Source organism: Podarcis cretensis, assembly GCF_951804945.1.
Source record: "Podarcis cretensis genome assembly, chromosome: 3".
Taxonomy (NCBI): domain Eukaryota; kingdom Metazoa; phylum Chordata; class Lepidosauria; order Squamata; family Lacertidae; genus Podarcis; species Podarcis cretensis.
In genome coordinates this window covers 74,739,126-74,762,845 of record NC_137172.1, presented here as the reverse complement: position 1 = coordinate 74,762,845, position 23,720 = coordinate 74,739,126, and the positions used below count along the sequence as shown (strand labels likewise).

Here is a 23,720-nt window from a genome sequence, read left to right as displayed (position 1 = left end):
GTGTTGTAGGTATGTGACTGGTGTAAGCACATAAGACACACAAAAGAGTATCTGGATTTTGGGGACGGGGAAAGAAGGCTTCAGTTCTGCAGTGCAAAATGTCTCAATCAGTACAAAATGGACATTTTCTACAAAGAAACACAGGCCAATCTTCCAGCTGGACTCTGCAGCACATTACATCCTCCAGTCGAAAATAAAGCAGAAGGCACTGGGGTGCAGCTGCTGACTCCAGATTCTTGGAATATACCGCTAGCAGATGCTCGGAGAAAGGCCCCATCCCCAGTGTCTGCAGCTGGCCAAATTCAAGGTCCTGGACCATCAGCATCTACCACTGCCTCTCCGCCTGACACTGCCAACTGCTCTGTCACTAAAATCCCAACGCCAGTTCCCAAATCTATCCCCATCAACGAGAATCCAAATATGCCACCGGTTTCTGTTCAGCCACCTGCTAGCATTGTGCCTCCAATTGGTGTCCCACCTCGAAGCCCTCCCATGGTGATGACAAACCGTGGGCCGGTACCTTTGCCCATATTCATGGAACAGCAAATTATGCAGCAAATCCGCCCACCATTTATTCGAGGGCCACCTCACCATGCCTCAAATCCGAACAGCCCTCTGTCCAATCCAATGATTCCGGGAATCGGTCCACCACCAGGTGGTCCTAGAAATATGGGCCCCACTTCCAGCCCTATGCATAGGCCAATGCTGTCTCCTCATATTCACCCTCCAACAACTCCAACGATGCCTGGAAACCCCCCAGGTTTACTACCCCCTCCACCCCCAGGGGTCCCTTTGCCCAGTCTTCCCTTCCCGCCAGTAAGCATGATGCCAAATGGTCCTATGCCCATGCCACAGATGATGAACTTTGGCTTGCCGTCTCTTGCCCCACTGGTGCCACCCCCAACCCTGTTAGTGCCATATCCTGTCATTGTTCCTCTACCAGTTCCTATCCCCATTCCAATCCCTATTCCTCACATCAATGATTCCAAGCCCCCAAACGGCTTCTCCAGTAATGGGGAGAACTTCATTCCAAGTACATCCACTGATGCAACTGGGACAAAGCCAACAAATAACTCTGTGTCCCCTAGAGATTCGAAACAAGGGCCTTCCAAGTCCTCTGACTCAACTCCAAGTTGCTCAGGCCAGTCCTTAAATCAAACACAAGTGCATCAGGAGCACAGTAAAAACGAAGTTGTTGATTTGACTGTGAAACCTAGTAGTCCAGTGAACAACAAGTTTGGTTTTCCTACAGTGCTACAGGGACCACAGGATGGTGTGATAGACTTAACTGTAGGTCACAGGTCTAGACTACACAATGTTATCCATAGGGCTTTACATGCTCAAGTCAAAGTTGAACATGAAGCTAGCAGTGTTGTCAATCTGACTTTTGGTAGCTCAGACAAAAGGAACTGCAATGACTGCAGGAACAATTGCAGCCCTACTGAAGCAAAAACGTTACCTTGCAGTGACCCAGTTCATTGTGGCCCCATCGCACCACCATTGGGCACTTCGGAAAATAGTACAGCTGCAGTTTGCAATGTTATTGTGAATGGCACAAAGGGCCCAGAGGTTTCCAAGAACTCAGAGCAGCCCCAGGAGCAGAAAAAGTCTCAGCCTCTGGAGGAATTGCCAGTCAGTGAGCTGGAGTCTGTTAAGGAGAACAACTGTACATCGAACTGCCGACGGGAAGGAGAATCCGGTAAGAAGACTGGGGAAGAGCCCCTGTTTGGGGGAGACAAGCAAGACCCCAACCTGAACAATCCTGCAGATGAGGACCATGCATATGCTTTGCGGATGCTACCCAAGGCAGGCTGTGTCATCCAGCCTGTGCCAAAACCAGTGGAAAAGACTGCAATTGCACCATGCATTATTTCAGCGCCAATTCTCAGCACAGGGCCAGAAGATCTGGAGCCACCACTGAAAAGGAGGTGTCTCCGAATTCGAAATCAGAATAAGTAAAGGTTTGTGTAATCACTACAATCTTCTGTGTGAGTAAAATGAATATCAGTGTTTTCAGGTAGGAGTGAAACACATGGAGGTAGCCATTTGTGAAACTGGGAGAAAGATTGTGGTTTATGAATGCACAAGAAGGTCATTATTTATGTTTTGTCTTTGTCCTGTGACACCTTTGTATCTGTTTGTTTTGCATCCATTAGCTGTATATATTCTGTTATTCTTGTGGAATATTCTCTTAGAACTCTGGCAGTGACGACTGTAGCGTTGCTTAGATCCTAACTAATGGATCTTTTCCTATGCCAACTTTTGAAGCCAGGAATCTGACCAAGTGTATATGGCTAAGCCATCTGGGTAACAGCAATTCAGGATCTCTGTGCTTAACCATCGCAATTTACCTTTTGGGGTAAACCATAGCAGAACAATTCAACCACTTGTAATTAGCTAAAATGCAAAGGCATTCTCATTTGACCTTCATCATTTTTCAAATGTACAGGTTTTAAGGCATCATAAGATTACTTCACATTAAAGGAAAACTCTGATCTCTGTTTAAATGGAGAGACAATTTCATATGTTCCTTACCATTTTGGTTCTTACCGATGCATCCCAGTACAATGGGACTATGTTTATGTCACATTGCTCCATTTACTCCTTGGCCCTTAGTGTACTGATTTCAAATACATTTTTAATAGTCTTTGGCTAGGGCACCTCTGCATACAAAAACAACTACCAAAACAACAGCTGAGTCTTCTCTTTGAAACGGTGTTATTTTCAAACAAGTAACTCTCTCTTACACCTTTGTATTATTGCTGCAATAGGCATTTAAAGAAATGCATAATATGCCAGATGTATAATTCAGATTCAGAACAAATTAATGTTCTGCTTTTAAAAGAAATTGTTTGTGTTTGAGAAGCAGATGCTTGGATTTCTGACACTTCAGGACTGATTCACTTCAGTATTTAGAGGCTTTTTATATTGAGTCACTTTGAATCTCTTTATAAATAACTGTTTGGGGACTAAACAATTGCAGTCAAGTATTCATTATTTTGTTCCTTTTGGTTTGGTTAGAGGCGTGGGAGATGGGTGAATGTCTTCTAAGAAAACATTACCTGACACATGTACACAAACACACACACACCTTTTAATGGCCTTTCCACACAGTTAGGTTTCTGTACAATTACATATTTGATGCAAACATTTGCATTCTTCCTGCAAACACAGCTTTGTGTAACATCTAGTTCAGCACCCTGTTCTCACAATGGCCAACCTATGGGAAGCCTGAAAGCAGGACATATACCTTACAATAACCAGAGCAATGATATTAGCGCAAATCAAACCAACACTCGTTTATTTTTTCCTCTCTCTTAGCAAAAAGGATTTGAGCCTTTGACAGCAATATGCCCATTTAAGTTTTCATACCAGCAGTGACAGGTCATCTCAGTCCCAGTATTCCATCCCCATGTGGGTTGTTGGGAAGCAGTTAATCTTTCCCTATCCCACCCCTAGAGGTCGCTGCTACAAGCAACAGCCCTTTTCATAAGCTTTCACTTCCCTAAGTGCACGCGCACACACACGAAACTGGGTGTCAGTACTGGAATACACCCCACACACTTGCCATACATTGTTCTCTCACAGCCTAATTCCTCCAGCCATATTAGTATGGCAACACCAAGCTGCTTTTCAAGTCTGCCATAACTCACATTTTCTCAACCACCTGCAATATGGATATACCAATGGTGGTTTTTATTTGAATTTACAACAGCAGAGGTGTTTTTTAAAATGGTTACATACTCACCAAAACAATACCATTTTTGCATGAAGTTGAAACCTGAGTTAAACACAAACTCCTGTTTTTGCTTCTACCTTTTGCTTTTGGGTGGACAAGCTACTGCTGAGTCACCGCTGCACTAAAATTCTGGATTTTTCAGTTGCTTCCTCTGGGTAACAGTCATAGGAAAGGGGGAATTCTAAAACAGACCAGAACACAGCTTTCTTCTTTCAGAATGAAGCAGGCAGTCCATCTCTACTTTTATTTTATTTTTAATCTAGAGAGGAAATTTAGATTGACATATGCATCAAGAAAGATCCGCCACAGGCTGAAAAGTGAACCAGGAAGTCCTCTCTCCATTGTTTATTTTTGGATCTTCCTTGGACTTGGATGACTCTAAATTTCTTCATAGTAGTCATCAATCACAGCTGTGACTTCACCAATTGGCTAAAAGTATAGAGAGGAAGGAGCAATTGCTTTGAATGGTGCCTGCACATTTCGTTTCATGTCTTTTCCACTAAGTGAGCTCAAAACTTTTTTAAAAAAATGAAAGTTCAGTATCTGGGCCCCCAGTGGCTCTGGGCCAGTACAGAGGTACCTTTTGTACATGCTTCTCAGTGGCCCCTATTTAAAATATTGCTGCTCTATTCTTCTTCCTTTCATCTTGTCAACAGATGTACTTGCATTTTCTTACAATTCATGAGCTGAGAAAACCTAACTCTGCCATCTTAAAAAAAGAAGTTGGTTCAGAAATCGTATTGATGATATGCCAGATGAGGTTTAATGACATGCCATGTTTTACTGCAATGTGGAGTACCCCTTAACCTCTAGTAATTTATATTTTATGCTATCATGGCAATGTTTTGCCATGATATTATTGTGTGTACTAATAGTACACACAAAAGTACCATGGAGAAATTTCCATTCAAAACAAAGAGAATATGGGGTATCTTAGGATCTGGCAACATTTTCATTATTATAGAGCAGAAAATTACTGACCTGGGATAATTATTGATGTAACGTTTTCAGGATGACCATAATATAAACTGGGTAAGCTCTCACATTACTGCAAAAGTGTTTTTAAGGCTGCAATTCTAGACACTTACATGGGAACAAGCCCCATTGACTCAACTCAGTAGTTATACAGTAGTTACTTATGAGTAACTACTGTAAGAATCCACTGTAAAGCTATTTAACATATATTCATATATATATGTATGTGTGTGTGTGTGTGTGTGTGTGTGTATATATATATATATATATATATATATGAATATATCTGTCTTTTAGCTCAGCACCCTTAACAAGCCATTACTTTTTTAAAAAATGAATACGTTCATCCAAAATTTGGCCTAAAGAATCTCCTTAGTATTTGATATCTCAGATTTGAAGTTCCAGTCCAATACTGCTCTCAGGATTGATTCAGAGCCCCATTGCTCACATCTAAATGATGGACATCTATATGATGTCTTCCTGCTATGTTGCTGCCACCATGACTAATTATAATGTTTATCATACACATATACAATGCATACAGTATGTTTGTGCATGTTCATGTACCACACAATTACAATTGTGTTGGGTGTGAGTAGACAGTATAAGAGGAGTTATGGGGGGCACAAGTCTGTAATATCTGTATTTTGGCTTTGGATAGGGTTAATATAAATTTCTGGACAGATCCAAACACCAGTGATGCAAATAAATTATCTGTTATCCAACCCTTATACTTAACTATTTCCCATACACCTGGGAGGGGAAACTGCTTATTTTGCCATAATATTTAAAATATCAGGAACTGTTCATATGAACAATTCTGATGTAGCCCACTTGTCAGAAATATAGTATATAGGCTTTATTTAAACATTCATGTTATCCTATATACTGAAAGATGATTCAAGTTAATATTTGGGTTCGTATATGCACACCTATAGTTTGTATAAGAAATGTGCTGTAGCATGTAAAATATTTCAGTGTTTTGATTCTTTATTTCATGTAAAGCTAATCCGTCATTAAATTGCATTGATCTTCCATTACATTCCTCATATAGCATCTGTGTCTTGTCAGGTCATGTTCCTTCACTTAACTGTTTATTATAAAATGTGAATGTTTAGGCAAAGCAGAACCTTGGTATGTTTTAAGGATTTTGTTTACAGACATGTCTTATTTTCTTCTTCTCCAGGTAATTCTGTATAGAAACTTGTAGACAATAATTTGACACTGGACAAATTGCCGTTAGAAAATTATTTATAATACAAAACAATTCATGAGTTATTTCCAATATAGAAGCCCACAAAATATTTTATGTAAAAAATAACAGTGAAGGCATTACCATGAACAGCTATTGTCCTATTATTTTAACAATCTGGTGTTATTGTCTATCATCCTAAAAGTTCTTTTTGAAATATGTTGTTGATATTTTCATTTTCCAAGTAGAAGTTCATTGTTCTGCTTTTTGAGGGGACTCTGTAACATCAGTTAGACATTTGATGTTAATTCATAGCTTAGAAGGCCTTACTTTGTATTCTAACATTCATTTTTATCCCCCATTTATGACATGTAGGCAGTAGACCATTTTAGGCAGGGATCGGTGATGGTTTTCAGTTTTCCAATACCATTCATTTGCTAGAATTGTGGTTTTTTTTCTGCATCTGCAGCTTGGCCAAAGAAATTGAGCTGGTGCAGATTGTCAGTCTCCACTGAGGACCATATGGAGTTTAGATCCTGTATCAGCTGGGGAAGTTCTAGGAATAAAAAGCTGAGTTACTAAATTATCTCTTATATTTCCAAGAAAAGAGGAGTGAAGTCTTTCACACTACAACCACAAGACCTCTTGTGTACAAATTCAGCAATGCATCAACTTTCTGCAGACAGAGATTAAAAATAAATGCAGTCCAACTACAAGATAATAATGGTTGCACGGACAGTGCCAATGAAAGAGAGCAACTGTCCATCATCACTAATTCAGCAACTCCACCACTAATTCCACCCCTTTCCTTACAATTTCCTTTCTCATAGCACACAAAAGAGTGCTGAATCTGAGATTTTGGGAGTCATCAGCAAAGTGCTTTTAGTGTTCCCCTTACTCTGTAATGAGGTAGGGCATGCAAACAGTAATTCTCTCATGCTCGCTTCAGGCTTCTTGCGCATCAACATCTACAGTGAGGCTAGTAGCCCCTTGCCAGTCTTAGGAGAGCTCCTGCAAGTGCCATGCACAAGGAATGCTTCTCCAATCAGGGAAGGGTTGTGTATGTGCATCAGAGTTCCTGGATAGCAGTGGCTAGCCACAAACCAGTATTCGGAGTGTTTTGCATAATTTGATTTATTATTATATTTATATGCAGGTTTTCCCATAGGTTAATTTGCTCAGTGTTCTACAGTGGTTACATGAATGTGTTAATTGTTTACCAGTATTACAGGTTTTAAGGTTGTGTGGGTCCCTCTCATGTTTTACATTAATAGACCTCTTTGTGCAGAACCTTCTCTTGTTTATAGCTTGTACTTACATAGTTGAATACATCCCTTATGATTTTAACATCTAAGTAGGTGCACTAGCTGGAGCCAGCACAACGAGTCCTGCTAATACAACAGGACTTTCCCCCCTTCTGTCCCCATGCTTCCCCCATAACTGGCCTGAGGGGGTGTCTGGAGAACCAGCAAAACAGTGCAAAGGGGAGGAGAGGTGAGATGTTTCTATCAGGCAAGCTGAAAGGTTTGCACTGATGGAACAATGGGAAGAGTACAACATTGAGTCTTCCTTAGATGCTGTAAGGATGGGTCCTTTAATTGTCATGGGTAAGTATCCTGGACAGTGCTGGATTTATGTATAAGCTAAACAAGCTATAGCTTAGGGCCCCACTCTCTTGGGGCCCACAAAAATATTTAAAGGGGGGAAAAACCTGGATGCACATTTCCAAAATATAAGATAAAAAACAAAATGAAACCTACATACAGCAACAGTGTTTTGTGTTGTGTAGGTTCTTAAGATGTAAGAAATGTGCCCAGCCTGCTCCCTAAAATATCACTCGTTTGCTCATTTCTAACAGCGACAATTTGTTGACAAAGGACAGCTGGACATATAAAGGGCCCCATTACTTTCAGTAACCTAAATCCGGCTCTGATCCTGGAAGCCATTTCTGTGTGTGTTTTTAAGCAAAAACAATTTAAATGAATGGGAACTGCACAAGAGACATTTCCAATGGGCTTTGCTTATGTCAACAAAATTTATTCTATTTCATAGCCTACTGCAGTAATAAAATGAGCAGGTATGTCCATGGTAGAATTCCAGTGATACAGAGAGAATCCTAGTTGTAGTAGTTGAAGCCATGGCAGTCAATACAATAGCACCATTTAAGGCACATGTCCAGACTCTAGAAGTGGTTTCTAAATGCACTATTTACTTGACACTTGATTGTTGGAAATACTAATTAGCAACACACTCCCCATTGACCAGCAGAGTAAAGGCTGTCAAGCTGATACTGCCTGATATAATTCAGACAGCCACCAAAATTCTGCATGTCCCAGCTTCACAGTGAGAGATTAGACATGTTGTTGGTTAAAGAAACGTTTTTCTGGGTTTAATCATTTTGTATTTGAGGAAGGAAAAACTTTCTAAAATTAACCATGTGAAGTTGGCTTGTGCATCACCGCATCCAAATAAGATTATTTTAATTCTACATTATAAGGAAAGGAGTTGCTACAATGAACAAGATTGAATTATACACATATCATTTAGCTTCCTTGCTGTATCTGTCTCTCTCCCCCACCCCTGCCAGTCACCCCCAAAGTAGAAAATGAAATGCCACACTTGACTAAATACTGGACTAGAATCTTGCACATGCAGGAGTTGGCTTTTTGGCACAATATCAAAAACATCATTTGTGGAATACTAACAAAAAATGGATGCAAAAAAGCTTAATCCTGTATATAGTAGAGGATGCAAATAAAGGACTGGCCACAATCGGAGCTGGTATTAGCAAGATGACCAAGTACATTCCCATGGGAACCATTCATGGACTCAGTGAGTTATATGAATCAGCCCTCAGGCATCACTATGTGTTACATGTTTACCCCAAGTTCTTGTGGGGGGATTATTCCCCCACCCCACAAAAGACCTTTTATTTTCTCCTCATAGAACAACCTTAATATTTATCAGGAAAATGCCAATAAGCATTGCTTCCTAAGCAGAATATAGAATAACCAACTGCGCTATCCAAATTTTGAAACAAAGATCCTTCAAGGGAAGCCCCTGCTAGTCGCCATTTTAAAATCTGAGTTAAATAAATTAAATATGGGCTTGCTGTTTTCCAGCTCCCCATCCAGTTGGTCAGAGATCTTAAGTTGTGGATCTCAAGTAACTTGAAACAAAAATAAAGCAAATTGCTCCCAGTATAGGATTGCTGGTTGCTGGACAATCATTTTCGGCTGAGAAGGCTTAGAAAACTTTAATTTATGAAACCCAAAACTTGCCTTTTAAGTAGCTTTCAAGCTTCAGATCCATGACATGTAACAAAGCAGCCTTCTGAATTCATGCATTAGGCTTTTCCTTTACAACCTTTCTGCTGATAATTTATTTGTTTTATTAAATTTATATCCTGCCCTTCTTCCCAAAGCAGCTCAGGATGGCATATGCTTCTGACAAACTAATGTTTAAGGACACCTCCAACAAAAGGATGCATCTCAGTCAGCAACTATCATGTACCAGGATGCCAATCTTTGGAAGTTATTTTTTTCTTTCCTTCAGACTCATGTTCCTATCTGTGATAGGCTAGTAAACACATATACAGAACCAAAGCCCTAACAGGACTCTTAAAATGAAAAGCATCCTCTGGAGGCTGCTATTCTGAGCAGAGAAAGGAGAGGAAAATGTTGCTTAATCCTTCCCCACAACCCATTTTCCCAGTAAAAATCATTGAGTTGGCTTCTGTAGGGTGCCAGATGTGCATATATGCAGATAAATATACACCTAGAATACTGACAGGTGCAAGAATTGGGGGTTGAGAGAGCTGCTTGTGGGCCTTCATAGATGGAGGGACAACTTGAGCAGTGGGAGAACAGTTAAGTATTCCCTTCCCTTACTGCTTTCGCAGCCAGAATTAGTCTACTGAGGCTGTTTGAAAAAAAAAAAAAAGTTTTGGGTTTTCACTACATACATTTGTGTGTAACATCTAGTAGACATTGGAAGAACTGCCAGTAAAGTCCTGTTCCATGGCAGCCATAAGGGAGTGACAGTCAGGAAGTGCTGTAAGGTGCTTATGGGACTCGCTGTCTCTGCTTTAGCACCGGGAGCCCTGCAACTATTCTACCTCAAACATACTCTTAAACTCCATATGCTAACTTGGAAATGTGTTACTTTAGGAAATGCAACATAAGCAACATGGACCACAGCATGATAACCAGGCAAGTAAAGTAATTTAATGTAATAAAGAGAACAGAAGTATAGTGGTACCTCAGGTTAAGAACTTAATTCATTCCGGAGGTCTGTTCTTAACCTGAAACGGTTCTTAACCTGAGGTACCACTTTAGCTAATGGGGCATCCCACTGCTGCTGCTGCGCTGCTGCAGCGCGATTTCTGTTCTCTTCCTGAAGCAAAGTTCTTAACCCGAGGTACTATTTCTGGATTAGCAGAGTCTGTAACCTGAGGTACCACTGTAATACAGACACACAGTTAAACATTAGAAAAATAAATAAGATAGAATATGCAACCTAGCTCACTGATAATATTGGCTTAGGGCCATACCCCACTTTTCCTCAGCAAATCCATAGTCTCAACCTCATATTTTGCCAAGAAAAGTGTGGGGTTGGGGGCAGCCACAGAGGCTGATCGGTGGGTGGAGGGACAGGAATGTATAACCCTTCTTTAACCCTCCCCTGAAAATGCTCCATATTTCCCACTCAAATCTGATTTTGGAGCCTCGCCGCTGGGAGCGGGGAACACAACTTTATGTATGAGGGCATTTGCCAAGGGAAATCAGTGAGCAAGAGATGAATTAAGTCCCCAGCCCCCATCATAAGAATCAGGAAGAAAATACAGGATTAGGAACTGTTTTCCTCATAATGTCTAATTCTACCCTAATCCTATGAGGTCAGTTAGTCTAAGAGACAGCAAGTGGCTTAATGCCATCGGACTGAATTTCATGACAGGGTATTTGAATGTGAGCTTCCAACATCCAAATACAATTATCTAGCCACTATTCCATTCTGGCTCACCTTACTTCCGATTTGCTTGCCCAACCTATTTCTTCATTATTGGCCATTTATGCATCCCATGGCAGTTGTCCAGATCCAATGTGATCTGTTTCCTGCAAAAAGCACTGCTTTATTTCTCTTTCAAACCTAGAATCTGTCCATTGGATGTGCTCAGACTAAATAAAAACCAAGTAAATATTTCCCAGGCTAGCACCATTTATGGATTCTTAGTATGGTGGACCAGTTCTCCTTCTCCCAAACCATCTTCACTTTGGCTTAAAGCCCAGCAAAGTTCTTGGCTATTTTTGATTAATGCAATTATGGAAACCACGGGCATAATTGAACAGTGACAGCTGGAATTGAGAACACAGTTAAAACTCCACATGCGCATCAGGGAAAATAAAAGTGAAGTGGCATCTATGTCCTTCAATATGCAAACCTGGAAAGAGATAAGACTAGCCGTTCTTTAAGCACTTTAACTAGATAGATTGTTGTCTCAGGTTTGTCCTTAGGCCACAGTGTCAGCAGAGCCTACAACAAATTATTATATCAGATTTGAGCCTTATTGTTCAGTTCTGCTGTGCGTTAACCATCAGGTACCTTGTGTGATTTGTTCCCACTATGTGAAAGGTATTTGTGGCTGGAGGTATGTTTGTTGCACCAGAAAAGGAATGCAAAAAAGGTAAATATGAAAACTATACAAGCCAGAGAAAGAGTCTGAATTTGATACCTAGCTAAGTAATCTATGTTTATTTAACTCTGTGATGACCAGTCTGCTAAACTCCCAGTGCATCGGCTTACAGCAGGTTTAGGTCCCCTTTCTCCGTCTTATATCCAAGGATTTATTTCTCTAGGCCTCTTTGTGGTATTTGAAAGAATGATATTCCTGTTTAACTTGTGCCTCAGTTTGTAATAAGATCCACCCTGCAGCTGGATTAGTTTTTCAAATGTTCCTAAAATGTTGCTTAAATTTAAGCCAACCTACAATAACAAATTATAGAGAGACAAAAAGATCAAACTGAATATTTTTTTAAATAAAAAACATCCTCCAGTCCCCACCCCCAATTAAATTCCAGTTTTCAATCCTTGTTTTGAAAACTCAGACTGTGTAACAAAACCATTCCCTTTGGAAGTGCAGACATGTAGGAGCTTGGATACTGTAGAATGAAGCAAACAATCAGACTTTGATTTGTCTGCAAAGTTCTGCATCTTAACAACCTATTAGTATGTTCACCCTATATTTAGAGTAATTTTAAGCTACTTATGAGGAGCCTATGTGGTTAAGTGTAAGCCTTGCTGTCATTGTGAACTACAGTATGTGTGCTGGTGCCTTAGACAGCTGTATGTTTTGTATGAAGCTACCATTTCAAAGTTTATTTGTTTGTGTGTTTGTTTGCTCATTTGTTTGCATGTTTTTCATCAAAAGACTCCTTTTACACAGGCATTTTGATGTATGAATGGTTATATGGAAGAGGTGAACAGTGAGTTCACTGCAGTTTCATACGTTGCTATTAAGCTTCTTCACTTTAAATATAGATGTCATGCTATTCTGCATGTAAACTCAACTTTTTATGTAAAGGGAACCTGCGGAGCAGCCCAAAGTTTATCCCATATCAGGTACTAACTCCCTTGGGCCCTGGCTGCCTGAGCAGCCACAAAATTTCCCATGAAGGGGCTGGGCACCCACAAATATTGGTGCCAGGGCCGTGCATGCTGCATAGCACCCACAGTCACGAGGCCAAGCTGGCACTCCTGACCCATATATCACCAAGTCATAGGCCTGAAAGACACATGTTAGCTGAGTTTGGCCCTGCATGTTTTTAGTAAGGTAACCTTTCTCTAGAATTCTCTAGAGATATTCTCTATATCTCTAGATATAGAGTCTAGACATTAGTCCCTATCTTTCCCCTGGCCCTCCTGCTAACCTGATGCTGTTCATAATATCTAGTCAGGACCACCAGGTGACTCGCTATTCAGGAAGTGTACCCACTGAGGCCCTGGTGGTGCTCATAGTAATTTGAACCATGGTGCTATTTGAATCACAAGCAGTCATGATTAAACAGTGGGACTGATAGCTCAAGTCCTAAAGTTGCCTTCTGGTGTAAGGGAAATGGACACTAGTATTATGACAGACAACCTAGTTGTTTGGGCAAATAATGAAAGATGGGGTGCTGTGCTCAGTGTTGCCCAGAATAATTCTGTGGGAGGTTAGACTTATTCACAACATGCACCTAGCTACAGCACTCTTCCCAAGAACTTTATTAGCTGCATGTAGCACAAAACAGCATTGCCATTTTAAAATGAATTGGGGCATTTGGTTGCATTTTTTCTTGCTTGAGAAATCCTTCATACGCCAGCCTGCAGGCAGATGTATCTCTTGACAATGCCACTTGAATGCCTTTGCATGGTACTTAAATTCCAAGGCAAGGGGAAACATTTGCATCACACCTATTATGCAATCGCACGAGTGCCAGGATCCTTAAGCAGAGTACCAGAATGCGGCTACCCCACTACTCCCATTTATCTGACAAAAATCTGACCTTGAAGCATTTCAACTAGAGGAAACACTCCTGTGAACAGAAAGTATTTCAATATCCATAGGCTTCTACCCATGTATAATTATGGACCATCTATAGCACAGCACACATATAGTTGTCACCTTCACCTCTCCTGAGTCACAATCTAATAAAATGGAGGGGAAAATATTTATCCCACTTCCGTAGTGCATGAGCTACACAAAATAAGTAGCAGCTCTGTATGTCTAACCTGATCCATGTAAACCAAGGCACTAGATGTACGGAATTGAAGACAATGCGTGTTAATGGCGGTTGGAATGGAGTAAGAACTCTGAGCTAAACCACACACTGACTATTTCCATGGCTCCCAGCTTGTTGTTTCTCCCAAAATAATATGTTGCTGGCCTGGCTTTGCACTTGGAATGTTTCTCCCAGCTCCAGTGATGTGGTGTCATTTATATCACTTTATGGGGAAGGAGGGATAAATCACCAGCTGTTCAAAAGGGAAGGCTTTAATGGAAACCCTTGAACTACTTTCAGGGTTTTTAAGAAGAACAGAATTCGTGCACATAACAGGCAAACCCGAAGCATTTACAGGGGCTGCCTCAGCTTCACGCTTGTGGTCGATGACCTCAGCAGAGCCTCCCTTAGAAAATTATGGGCTTGACTTTGCTCCGAGCCCATTTCTGTCCCAAAGGAGCCAGGCATATTCCGGTTCTTTGTCACCAACAGCATTTACATTCATTGCTCTGTTGGATCAACTACTGCACTGCAGCACGTTAGGGAACAGTAATCTGCTAGCCTGCGGAGTTCTCTCCCAGGATCTTAAACCTTAATTTTGGCTGGATGGTGCCTAGTGTTTGTTTGAATAACACAGTAAAAGCAAAATAGCCAGGTTGTTGCTGCAAACAGGTAAAAAAAATGTGCAAGAAAGAGAGTATATGTAGATTATTTTTCCAGCATAATTTTACTTCAGCTGCTCCCTAGCCATCAAACCGCTTTTAAATTCCCTCCCAAATAACTGAGAAAGAGGCGTCAACACATTCCCAATACTCAAAAGCAAAGAAGGCTGTGCTGGGGGGGAGGGTGGACAGGAAGAATCAGAGGGAAACCCATTTCCCCACGTTTTCACCAATTTATTGGAAATAAATCAGAAAAAAACAGTCCCCACCAAAATAAACTCTGTTTTCCTCTGAGCCCTCACATAGAGATTCAAAAAGTAGAGACTCAAAAGCCTCCTAAGCAATATCTGCCTTGTGTTGTAATACTGACAATACAAGTTGTTGATAGTGAATCATAACATTAATATGAATTGGATTAGGAAGCGATTAGTTGCTTGTTAGCACATTGGCAAGGCAGAACCTTTAAATGCAGGTAGTTTAAGGAAAGAGAAACAGCTACACACGTCACATGTGCCAAGACACACCACTGCCTTGACCTTAAATGCACGTGTCCCTCAGGTTTAAAGGGCAAGTCTACATTTGGCTCCTTTTGGGCACCAGGTGTTCCTATTTAGCTTGCATCTGATCCCAGCAACCTGAGCTAAATCCACAATGCTGTCTCATCTGTCTAAATAGCAAATGGGAATGAAAGCAAATCTACCAGAGGCTGCTGCATCTATATGATGCAAGCTGCAACGCTGGCACAGGATTTCCCAATAACCTATGGTTCCATTCTTTTGGTGGCAACAGCTCTCTCCCTTCTGTAGTGGTATTAAGATGTCACACTGGAAACATGAATTTTTTCTGTGCAGGTACACCTTGTGTTTCTTGCAGTTTCTCATCAATCAGTTGATTGGCCAGTGGAATAGGCCTACATTTTTGAGGCCCTAAAGCTTGAACTATTATAGGGGTTTCTTCGCAGCCAGCAACAAGGTCTCGGTAACCACTGTTTTCTTCAATGAGGTTGTTCCATTGCCACATTTTATTTTATTTTTGTAATAAAAACACCTTTTGTAATAAAAACATGTCATATTTTGAATAAAATTGCTGAACTGGATTATCTCACATGTCAAAGGCACGGGTGTGAATAAGACTTTTCCAGCTATGGTGTGTGTGTGTGTGCGTGTGCATGTGTGTGCGCACGCGTGCAAATTAGGGAAATGTTACATACATGCATGATGCATCATAAAATGATTTGAGTCATTTGACTTGTATTGGGTCTACTAGACCCATTTTAAAAAAAGTAATGTGGACTAAAGTCACTTCTGGGGCACCTATGGGATTGGGGGACCCTGAAACTTAAATTTCATTAGTTTCATAGGAGATCCACCCCTGGGACTAGGTAGACTGTCAGCATCCAAAGGAAAGCTTGAGGTAGTGCAGAAAGGAAGATAACTGCCCATGCCATGAGTTTGGTGAATCAGTAAGATCAGTTTAGATTTTAGAAGATGGTGGAAGAACCATGAGGCCCAGCACTGGCACCAGACATCCTTGGGCCCACCACTGATGGGTTCTGGGCTCACTTTAAAACAGCAGCAACAACAGCAGAACAACAACCTTTTTTTGGTGTAGAGTGGGTTGATCTAGCCACTGCCAGGTAAGCCTGCCATAGACAGCACCCTCCAAAATGAGGTACATTAGGCTCAGTGACTGGCCCAATGATGTGCATGACTGGGTGGAGATTTGAACCTAGGTCTGTCCAGTCTAAATCCAAGTTCTAACGACTGTGCCACACTGGCAATTTAGCTCTAAAGTCCAGAACCCCTAGCCTACCTGGCAGCAAGTCAGTATGTCAAGTCCAAGTCCAAGTCCAAGCCACACAAGCAAAGTCCAAGAGTCAGGAAACACAGTCCAGGGACAATCCAAGTAGCCAGGTCTGAAGTCCAGCAGTCAGGATACAGTGCAGAATCAAACCAGAAGCACAGTCCCACAGAGGTTGTCCAGGATCATCCAAGCCAAGATCTTTCAACATGGGCAGCTGAGCAGACACAGCCCCTCAGCTCTGCTCCCCTTTTGTACTTTGTGATTGCAGCATCTGGGCTTGATGAGGCAGCTGAACCTCACCTGTTCCAAGCTTCCTCCAGCTGAGGAATCACACCCTTCCTCCCAGAGCTAGGGAGCTGGGCTGTGGGCCCTTGCTTGCCTCAACCTCTTAAAGCACCCCTCCTGCTCCTCCCTACACTTCGGAGCCCACCATGTTCATGGGGACAGAGGCCCCTCTGGCTCTGGTGATGGGTCCTACTGCTTTCGTTCCTGTGCACTAACCGCCGTCCCCTCGCCATCCTCTGCCACCCTGTGAGTACTTCCTTCCCCACCCCCAGCTTGCCCCAGTGTGTCCCAGTCCTGGCTACTCACTGGGATCCTCTTCCTCCTCCCCTTTGTCCTGCCAGTTTTTGACATAAAGCATGCAACCAAAAGGGCAGAGCCCAGCCTTGTCGATACAATGTAACTGCTCAGTGTAAGACACTTCTCAAAAATTAGTATTAACACTGATGCTTCTTTAGTTTCCCTGGTACTGATTCTAATTTATCTGGCTGCAACGTCACTTTATTAAACTTCATAGTGGAACAGCAGGAGACAGATTTGGAGTGGCTCAAAAATAAGCTGTGCTAATTCCTGTTTTGGGGGGAAGTAGCTTGGCTTATTTCTGATAATGAGTTGCTTCTGGAAATAGAAGGAGAGGATTGTTTGGCTCAAACTGTGGATAATATAATTGTGGAATTAATATTGGTAAGTCTAGAGAAAATCATGTGACAAGTCTAGAGGCGTCATAGGCTCCAACTCCGGGGGGAGGGAGAGACAGTTTAAGCCCCCCAATGTTTTCTTTTTTAGGGTGGCAGGGCCCCTCAATGTTCAGAGGATGTCATGTCAGGCCTCCCTAATTGTCCGGAGAAGCTGGTGCTTCTGAGTTTGTTTCTCCCCTAGAATACTGAAGGTAGAATGATATAGGCATCACTGCTCACAGTGGGCACATTCATCTCACTACTGTATCTGGTCCAACAGTTTTGCAGAATGTTTTAGGGTTCGACTAATTCACCAGACCTGTTTGGCCACAGGCAATAAAATATGCTACCTGTTGCCTCATCATACCACTGCTATCTATCTTTAAAAGTGTTACCTGTTTCCTGCCTAAGACACTGATGTTACAGCTCTCCACATCAGAACCATTCATATATCTAGAGGTCTGGAAAATAAAATTGCATAGGTTCTACACCTTCATTTCCTAACCAGCAAAAAGAAGGGCTTTGTTTCTCAGGTCAGAACCCACAAAACACTGAGTGGGATTCAACTACTGTAAATTGTTACGTGCGTGGAATGAGGTCCACCCACGCAATAGGACATCACCCCTTCACCTCCCGCTAAATCAACTCTGGAGAGTTGGGGGAACCCCCAGCACCAGTTTAGGGGCCATGCGGGGGCACACAGGAGGAGAGGGAGAAAAGCCCAATGGTCTGTGTAGGCCTTGTTTTGTGCATGCTGATCCCTCTTAGGGCAATTCTGAATTCCACCTGTGGGTCCCAAGCGCATCCTGTGGCTGTTTCAATAGGATTTCTTTGAAAGCATCAATCCAGTATAGGTTGTGTCCCAAAGGTTATTTCAGGTCTCAAGATGAGAATATCCATTTCATCAAGTGAAAGGAGCAGGAAATAGTATGTGAGTTTTGTACTTTTCTCACACTGCAAGTTGGCCATTCATCACCTGCAACCATTTTGTAGGCCAAAAGGAAAAGGTGTAATGTTGTGCTGACACATTTTCACGGTATCAGAGCATAAAGTAGGAAAACTGTAAATGTGTCTTTCCCAGGTGGTACCAGGCATGTCCAGGGTCTGATCAGAACATGCCATCATTCCCACCTGCGATGAATCATAAGGATGCAGGGTGGACACTGACTTGCCTGCCTTTGTTTTTACAGGAATGCTCACTTTGACAGGGTACCTTGCATGGAGAAAGGGAGCAGAGCAAACCATGCTACTTCACCAAACAACACCAGCTGGTCCACTCACCACCCCTTCTGGTTAAAAGTCCAGCAAGCAAAGCCACTTCCCACCATTAATTCTCTCGGAGGGAAGGCTGAATCCCTCGGGTGCCTTTGGCTCAGAAGACTGTAAGCACATCACGGACCCCACGAAGTACGCTCAGCATTCCAACTACCATCTCCCCTTCTCCCTTTTCCCTTTGGTTTCTTGCCGACAGAGGATTTTCCTCTTGATTTCTAAAGCCACATGGACCAATGTATGTACTTTCCCCCCTCACTGACTTCAAGGTTCAGATATTTGAGGCTGGACAATGAAATGGATTTTTCTCTCTCTCCCAAAAACTGCTGTGGTTTTGCTGCTACACTAAGAATTGTGATTTGCATTGTATGGTTTCGGACCTATTCGCGTTTTTTGATGGGAGGGGGGATGAAGGGGTTATACTGGAGTTATTGACACTTCAGCGTCATCTCTATCTCCTGCCCATGATGCACTTTTAAATGAAGAGTTATTAGAATATTTTATTGGCTAATATACTTTTTTCCCCTTGTTATTTTTTACAAAGGCCACCTTTATCCTTTTTAATGCCATATTTTCAGTGTTACACTTTTATGGCTTTTTTAATTTTTATTTGACAGAGTAAGAAGCAGCATGAATAGTTTATACTGTGGTTTTTCAGAGACTGAATGCCAAGAGAACTCAGTAAATGTTTATTCCTCTCAGCTTTCTCTTTCAATTCCCCTAAATAGCACCCCATTTGGGAACAGAGCAAGAGTGTTGAACTAAAGACCAAAAAAGAAGAAGAAGAAGAAGAAGAAGAAGAAGAAGAAGAAGAAGAAGAAGAAGAAGAAGAAGAAGAAGAGGGATCCCCTCGAGGTGTAAAACTATCTGGGGGAAATATTTTGCTGGGTGTTATGAAAGACTTGGATGAAATTTCAACCCTGATGGTTTTTCAGTGATCCAGGAAGCCAGTGAGACAATCTCACCAGATGCAGACCCCTTTCATGATAATTAGAAAGGTATGGCCAAGCCAATGAAAACACAGGGGTAAAGTGAGAAGAGAGCCCCCATGATTCTGTTTCACTGTTTGCTTTCTCCTGTCATGGTTAAAAAGAAAATGTGCAATTCGATCCTCAGTCGGTGGGTGGAGGATAACAGGGTAGAATTTACTTGTGTGCACTTGTATAGTTGTAGCCAAGAGTCCAAAAGAACACTAGAGCATGTATGCCGGCACTGATTTGGTAAAACAATTGTGGAGTATCCCATTCTGACAAAATACTAAGGTGGGGGGGAATGGGGAGGGGGGATCATTAAAAAAAAAAAGTTCAAATCACCTTGTGATCCAGTGTAACTGTTTACTAACTTGAATAAAGCAATTGTTCACGCTACAATGCCAGGAGTACACCTTTACTATAAGGCTATTGTAATTAGCATACAGGAAGCAGTTTGGACAGGGCGTGCTTCAAAGAGTTGCGGGGTGGGGCAGGGTTTTAAAAGCCAATCAAACCCGAGCCTTATAGCAATGGTGTACTGAGGGCACTATGTACATACTGTATTTCTATATTTTCCTTTGTACAGATTCACTTAAGTCAAGCTACTGTTTTACAGGTGCTCCTTATTTATTAGGGCTGTGAAGGCTTGGAAAACTACACCCGACGAGCAAGCTCGCTTTTTAAAAAAATAAAACAAATGAAAAATTAAAAAGGTGAAGGACTGGAGGGAGGGCAATGGGGGGAGGGGGGAAGAGCTCATGAGCCTATGGATTGATTTCAAAACCTAACAGAGACAAATTTCTATGGGGAAAACGAAGCACTTTTATGATGCTTCTGGTTGTTCTGGGCTCACACCATTTTTTTTTCTCCCTGACTGGTGTCAGATTTATTAAAACAAAATAAATCTCCAAGTTTAAAAATGCACTTAGCTGTGCTGTTGTTTTCCTTTTTATATATAACATCTGTCCACAAAAAAGGTCTTCGTTTCTCACTAGAAGTTGACAGGTATAATGGATATGATCAAAATCCAATATTTCATCTAAAAAGAATATCCTTACTTAAAAAGCTGTTTAGGAGGGAGGCTTAGCTCTCTGTTCCTCCTTGGTGATCTCATTCCTTCTAATCTTTTAGCTTTTTTTAGTGAAACTGGAAAAAGCATTTAACTGGAAATACAGGCTCTTTCTCTCTCACTCACTCTCACTATCTCACTATCCCTGGTTTGGTGATGCTCCAGACCCCTCTCTGTGCTTTGCCAGACTAAGGGCTAATACACAAATTACTTCTCCATTCTTGTACAAGGAACAATTCTAGCTAAACTTGCCAGCGTTCTTCCACATAGATGCGTATGTTTCATTCTGGTCTGGGCATTGTTCCTAAACTTCTTTCCTTGGCGTCTTATCTTTCTACTTACCTCACTTGGTTAGAAAATGTGACCTTTATAGGAGCTGCTTACATGGCTGTTAACACATTCTTTTCTCTAGTCACTAATACCGTATAGGCCCAAATATAAGCCACACCCAAATATAAGCCACACCTTTAAAATTCAAGGGAGGGAGAAAAAAAAGACAATACCCGAATATAAGCCGCTCCCTTAAAATTCCTCAGGCACTCACACCCATTCTGTTTTACCATATGTCTGTTTCAGCAGCGATATTGTAAAAGCCCATTTTTGTAAGGTTGTGAATTTAAGCTGCACTTAAACTTTTCACGGTCGGAATTGGGGGGGGGGGGGGGGAGAGAGTGCGGCTTATATTTAGGCCAATACAGTAGATGCTGATCGAGGCCCACAGAACTAGTGTTTTGCTGTACAGATTTCAGATGCTTTTCATAAATTGGTGTGGCCTTGAAAATAAACTTCCAAGCTGAGAAATGCTAATCAGGATTTTGAATGCTGAACTAATGGGACTTTTGCATGGTTGTTGTTATTCTTGTTATTTTCAGCAATGTCAGCGATAAAAACATAAGGATGGTAATCGTGGAGGCATTTCCGAACAGGAGCTTAATATCACAAATGGATCTCATATATATATATACACACACAGTGGTACCTCGGGTTAAGTACTTAATTCGTTCTGGAGGTCCGTACTTAACCTGAAACTGTTCTTAACCTGAAGCACCACTTTAGCTAATGGGGCCTCCTGCTGCCGCCGCGCTGTCGGAGCACAATTTCTGTTCTCATCCTGAAGCAAAGTTCTTAACCCGAGGTACTATTTTTGGGTTAGCGGAGTCTGTAACCTGAAGCGTATGTAACCCGAGGTACCACTGTGTGTGCGTGTGTATATAATTTAATTATATATATAATTTCAGTAGAATGGGTAAATCTGGATTTTAAAAATGCACACTGGCATTCTGATGCTGATGACATAGCAGAAAACTTGCATATGTGAGCAGCACTGATCACACACCAGTCTGCAAGCTCGCATCCACCCACACAGAAAAGTACCAAACTGCAGGCGGAGAGCAATATAGTAAGGAATTTCCAGGCATGAGAAAAAGAAGTAAAGATTACTATAGTCTCTGTGAGTAAATTGTGATTTACTTTATCAGACAGAAACTTATTTATTATATTTATTTATTTCAAAAAATATATGATTGTAGAAAAAAACACCTCAAAGCAGTTTAGAAAAAAAGATTAAACCAGGAAATATTAACTACATTTTTTTACAGCAAGAATTTAAAACATACAAAAGTTAAAACAACGATATAGTGAAACAGTTTAAAACTCACATCAACTTTAGGGTTGTCTAAACAAGAATGTTTCTAGCAAGTGCCAAATAGAATGCAGTGAAAATGCGTGCTTGATTTCAATTAGGCAGCCTTTTTACAATATATAATTCTCTTTAATTTTATATAAACTTTGAAGATACAAATGTATGTTCTAGGCAAAAGCATCTAAGAAAGCCAACCACATGTTTCATTCCTATGTGAAGCAACTTTGAAAGTGGTGCCTAAGTAGCAAATAATTTGCATAACATGCAGATTAAGTCACCCAGATTTGGGGGATACACTTGACACACTTTCCCAGATCTCAGTTTGTTATATTATGGCTGGGGAATTGGCATCTTTTCCTCAGCTAGAAATGTGGAGTATTACCTTGAAAGCAATTGAAAGGTGCTACTGGCACCTTTATTGGGATGCGGGTGGCGCTGTGGTCTAAACAACAGAGCCTAGGGCTTGCCAATCAGAAGGTCGGTGGTTCGAATCCCTGCGATGGGGTGAGCTCCCGTTGCTCGGTCCCTGCTCCTGCCAACCTAGCAGTTCGAAAGCACCTCAAAGTGCAAGTAGATAAATAGGTACCACTCCGGCGGAAAGGTAAACGGCGTATCCATGCACTGTTCTCGTTCGCCAGAAGCGGCTTAGTCATGCTGGTCACATGACCTGGAAGCTGTACGCTGGCTCCCTCGGCCAATAAAGCGAGATGAGCGCCGCAACCCCAGAGTTGTCTGTGACTGGACCTAACGGTCAGGGGTCCCTTTACCGTTTTACTGGCACCAATAATGAGTGATGCAACCTTCTCACGCTGTGACCCTAAGGGCTAAACTTGAAAAGAGGAGGACTTGTGTGGGAGATGGAACTGGCTAGTTTCAAAGCAGAGCATAAGCACCTTACCGGTTTGGATTGCATGTGTACATGGATGCCTGCACACCAATCATGCACTCCAGCTCATCCATCTTGGCTCAAGGGCTTTTAGCATCACCACACCAACACGCCTGGTGCCTCTCCAAAATGACTCTGGCACATTCATTTTATCCAGTTGGCCCAAGGCCAGTCCAGCCATGAGGTATGTTGAGGTAGTTGCCTCAGGTGCCCAGCGATGTGCAGTGGGCACACAGCGGTAGCAGCACTGCCCCTGGGAGCCTGCCACCCTGAAACAGCTACCTTGCCAGCCTGGTCTCATGCGTGGGCCAGCTCTGGACCAACATGATATGAAATAATTCTTTTTTCCTTGCTTAACTGTTTTTGAAATGAAGCCAAAAGCTAAGTCTTTAACTTGGACTGAGGCCTACCCTGCACTTCATAACCATACAGCATGCTAATACTCTGAGCATGAGCTGATTAAAATATATATATAAGTTGCCCTCTGGCTTTAAGTTGCAACTTGTACTCTAGTTCCGTTCTTAAGAAGGAACCAAAAGCTGACATTCTAGGGGGTTTTTTATAGGTTTTTTTTAAGTGGAACTAGGTTTCAACTAGGTTTTTTTTAGCAGTAACAACATATGTGGCAAGGTGGAGTGTCAACAAGCTTGGGTCCAGCAGTGGTCCAGCCAACTTTTTCATACAGCCCCCTCTTGTGCCCCCTCCCAATACACTGCCACTTTTTTTAACTGGTTTTAAATGGAACTGAAAGTTGACACTTTTAACTTGAATTGAGGCCTACTGTTATGTTAAG

General features: G+C 41.8%; 1 protein-coding gene across 4 annotated transcripts in view; it reads left to right on the top strand.

Annotated features, from left to right (window-relative positions):
* Positions 1 to 20,254, top strand: part of SOBP (sine oculis binding protein homolog) — a 138,502-nt gene extending 118,248 nt beyond the window's left edge. For all 4 annotated transcript variants that reach the window (XM_079971616.1, XM_079971617.1, XM_079971615.1 and 1 more), the window contains 2 exons: positions 10 to 1,961; positions 18,278 to 20,254. In XM_079971616.1, the coding sequence (XP_079827742.1) occupies positions 10 to 1,959 (1,950 nt within the window). In that variant the 3' untranslated portion in view covers positions 1,960 to 1,961; positions 18,278 to 20,254. The remainder of the gene's footprint in view (positions 1 to 9; positions 1,962 to 18,277) is intronic.
* Positions 20,255 to 23,720: the final 3,466 nt, after the last annotated feature.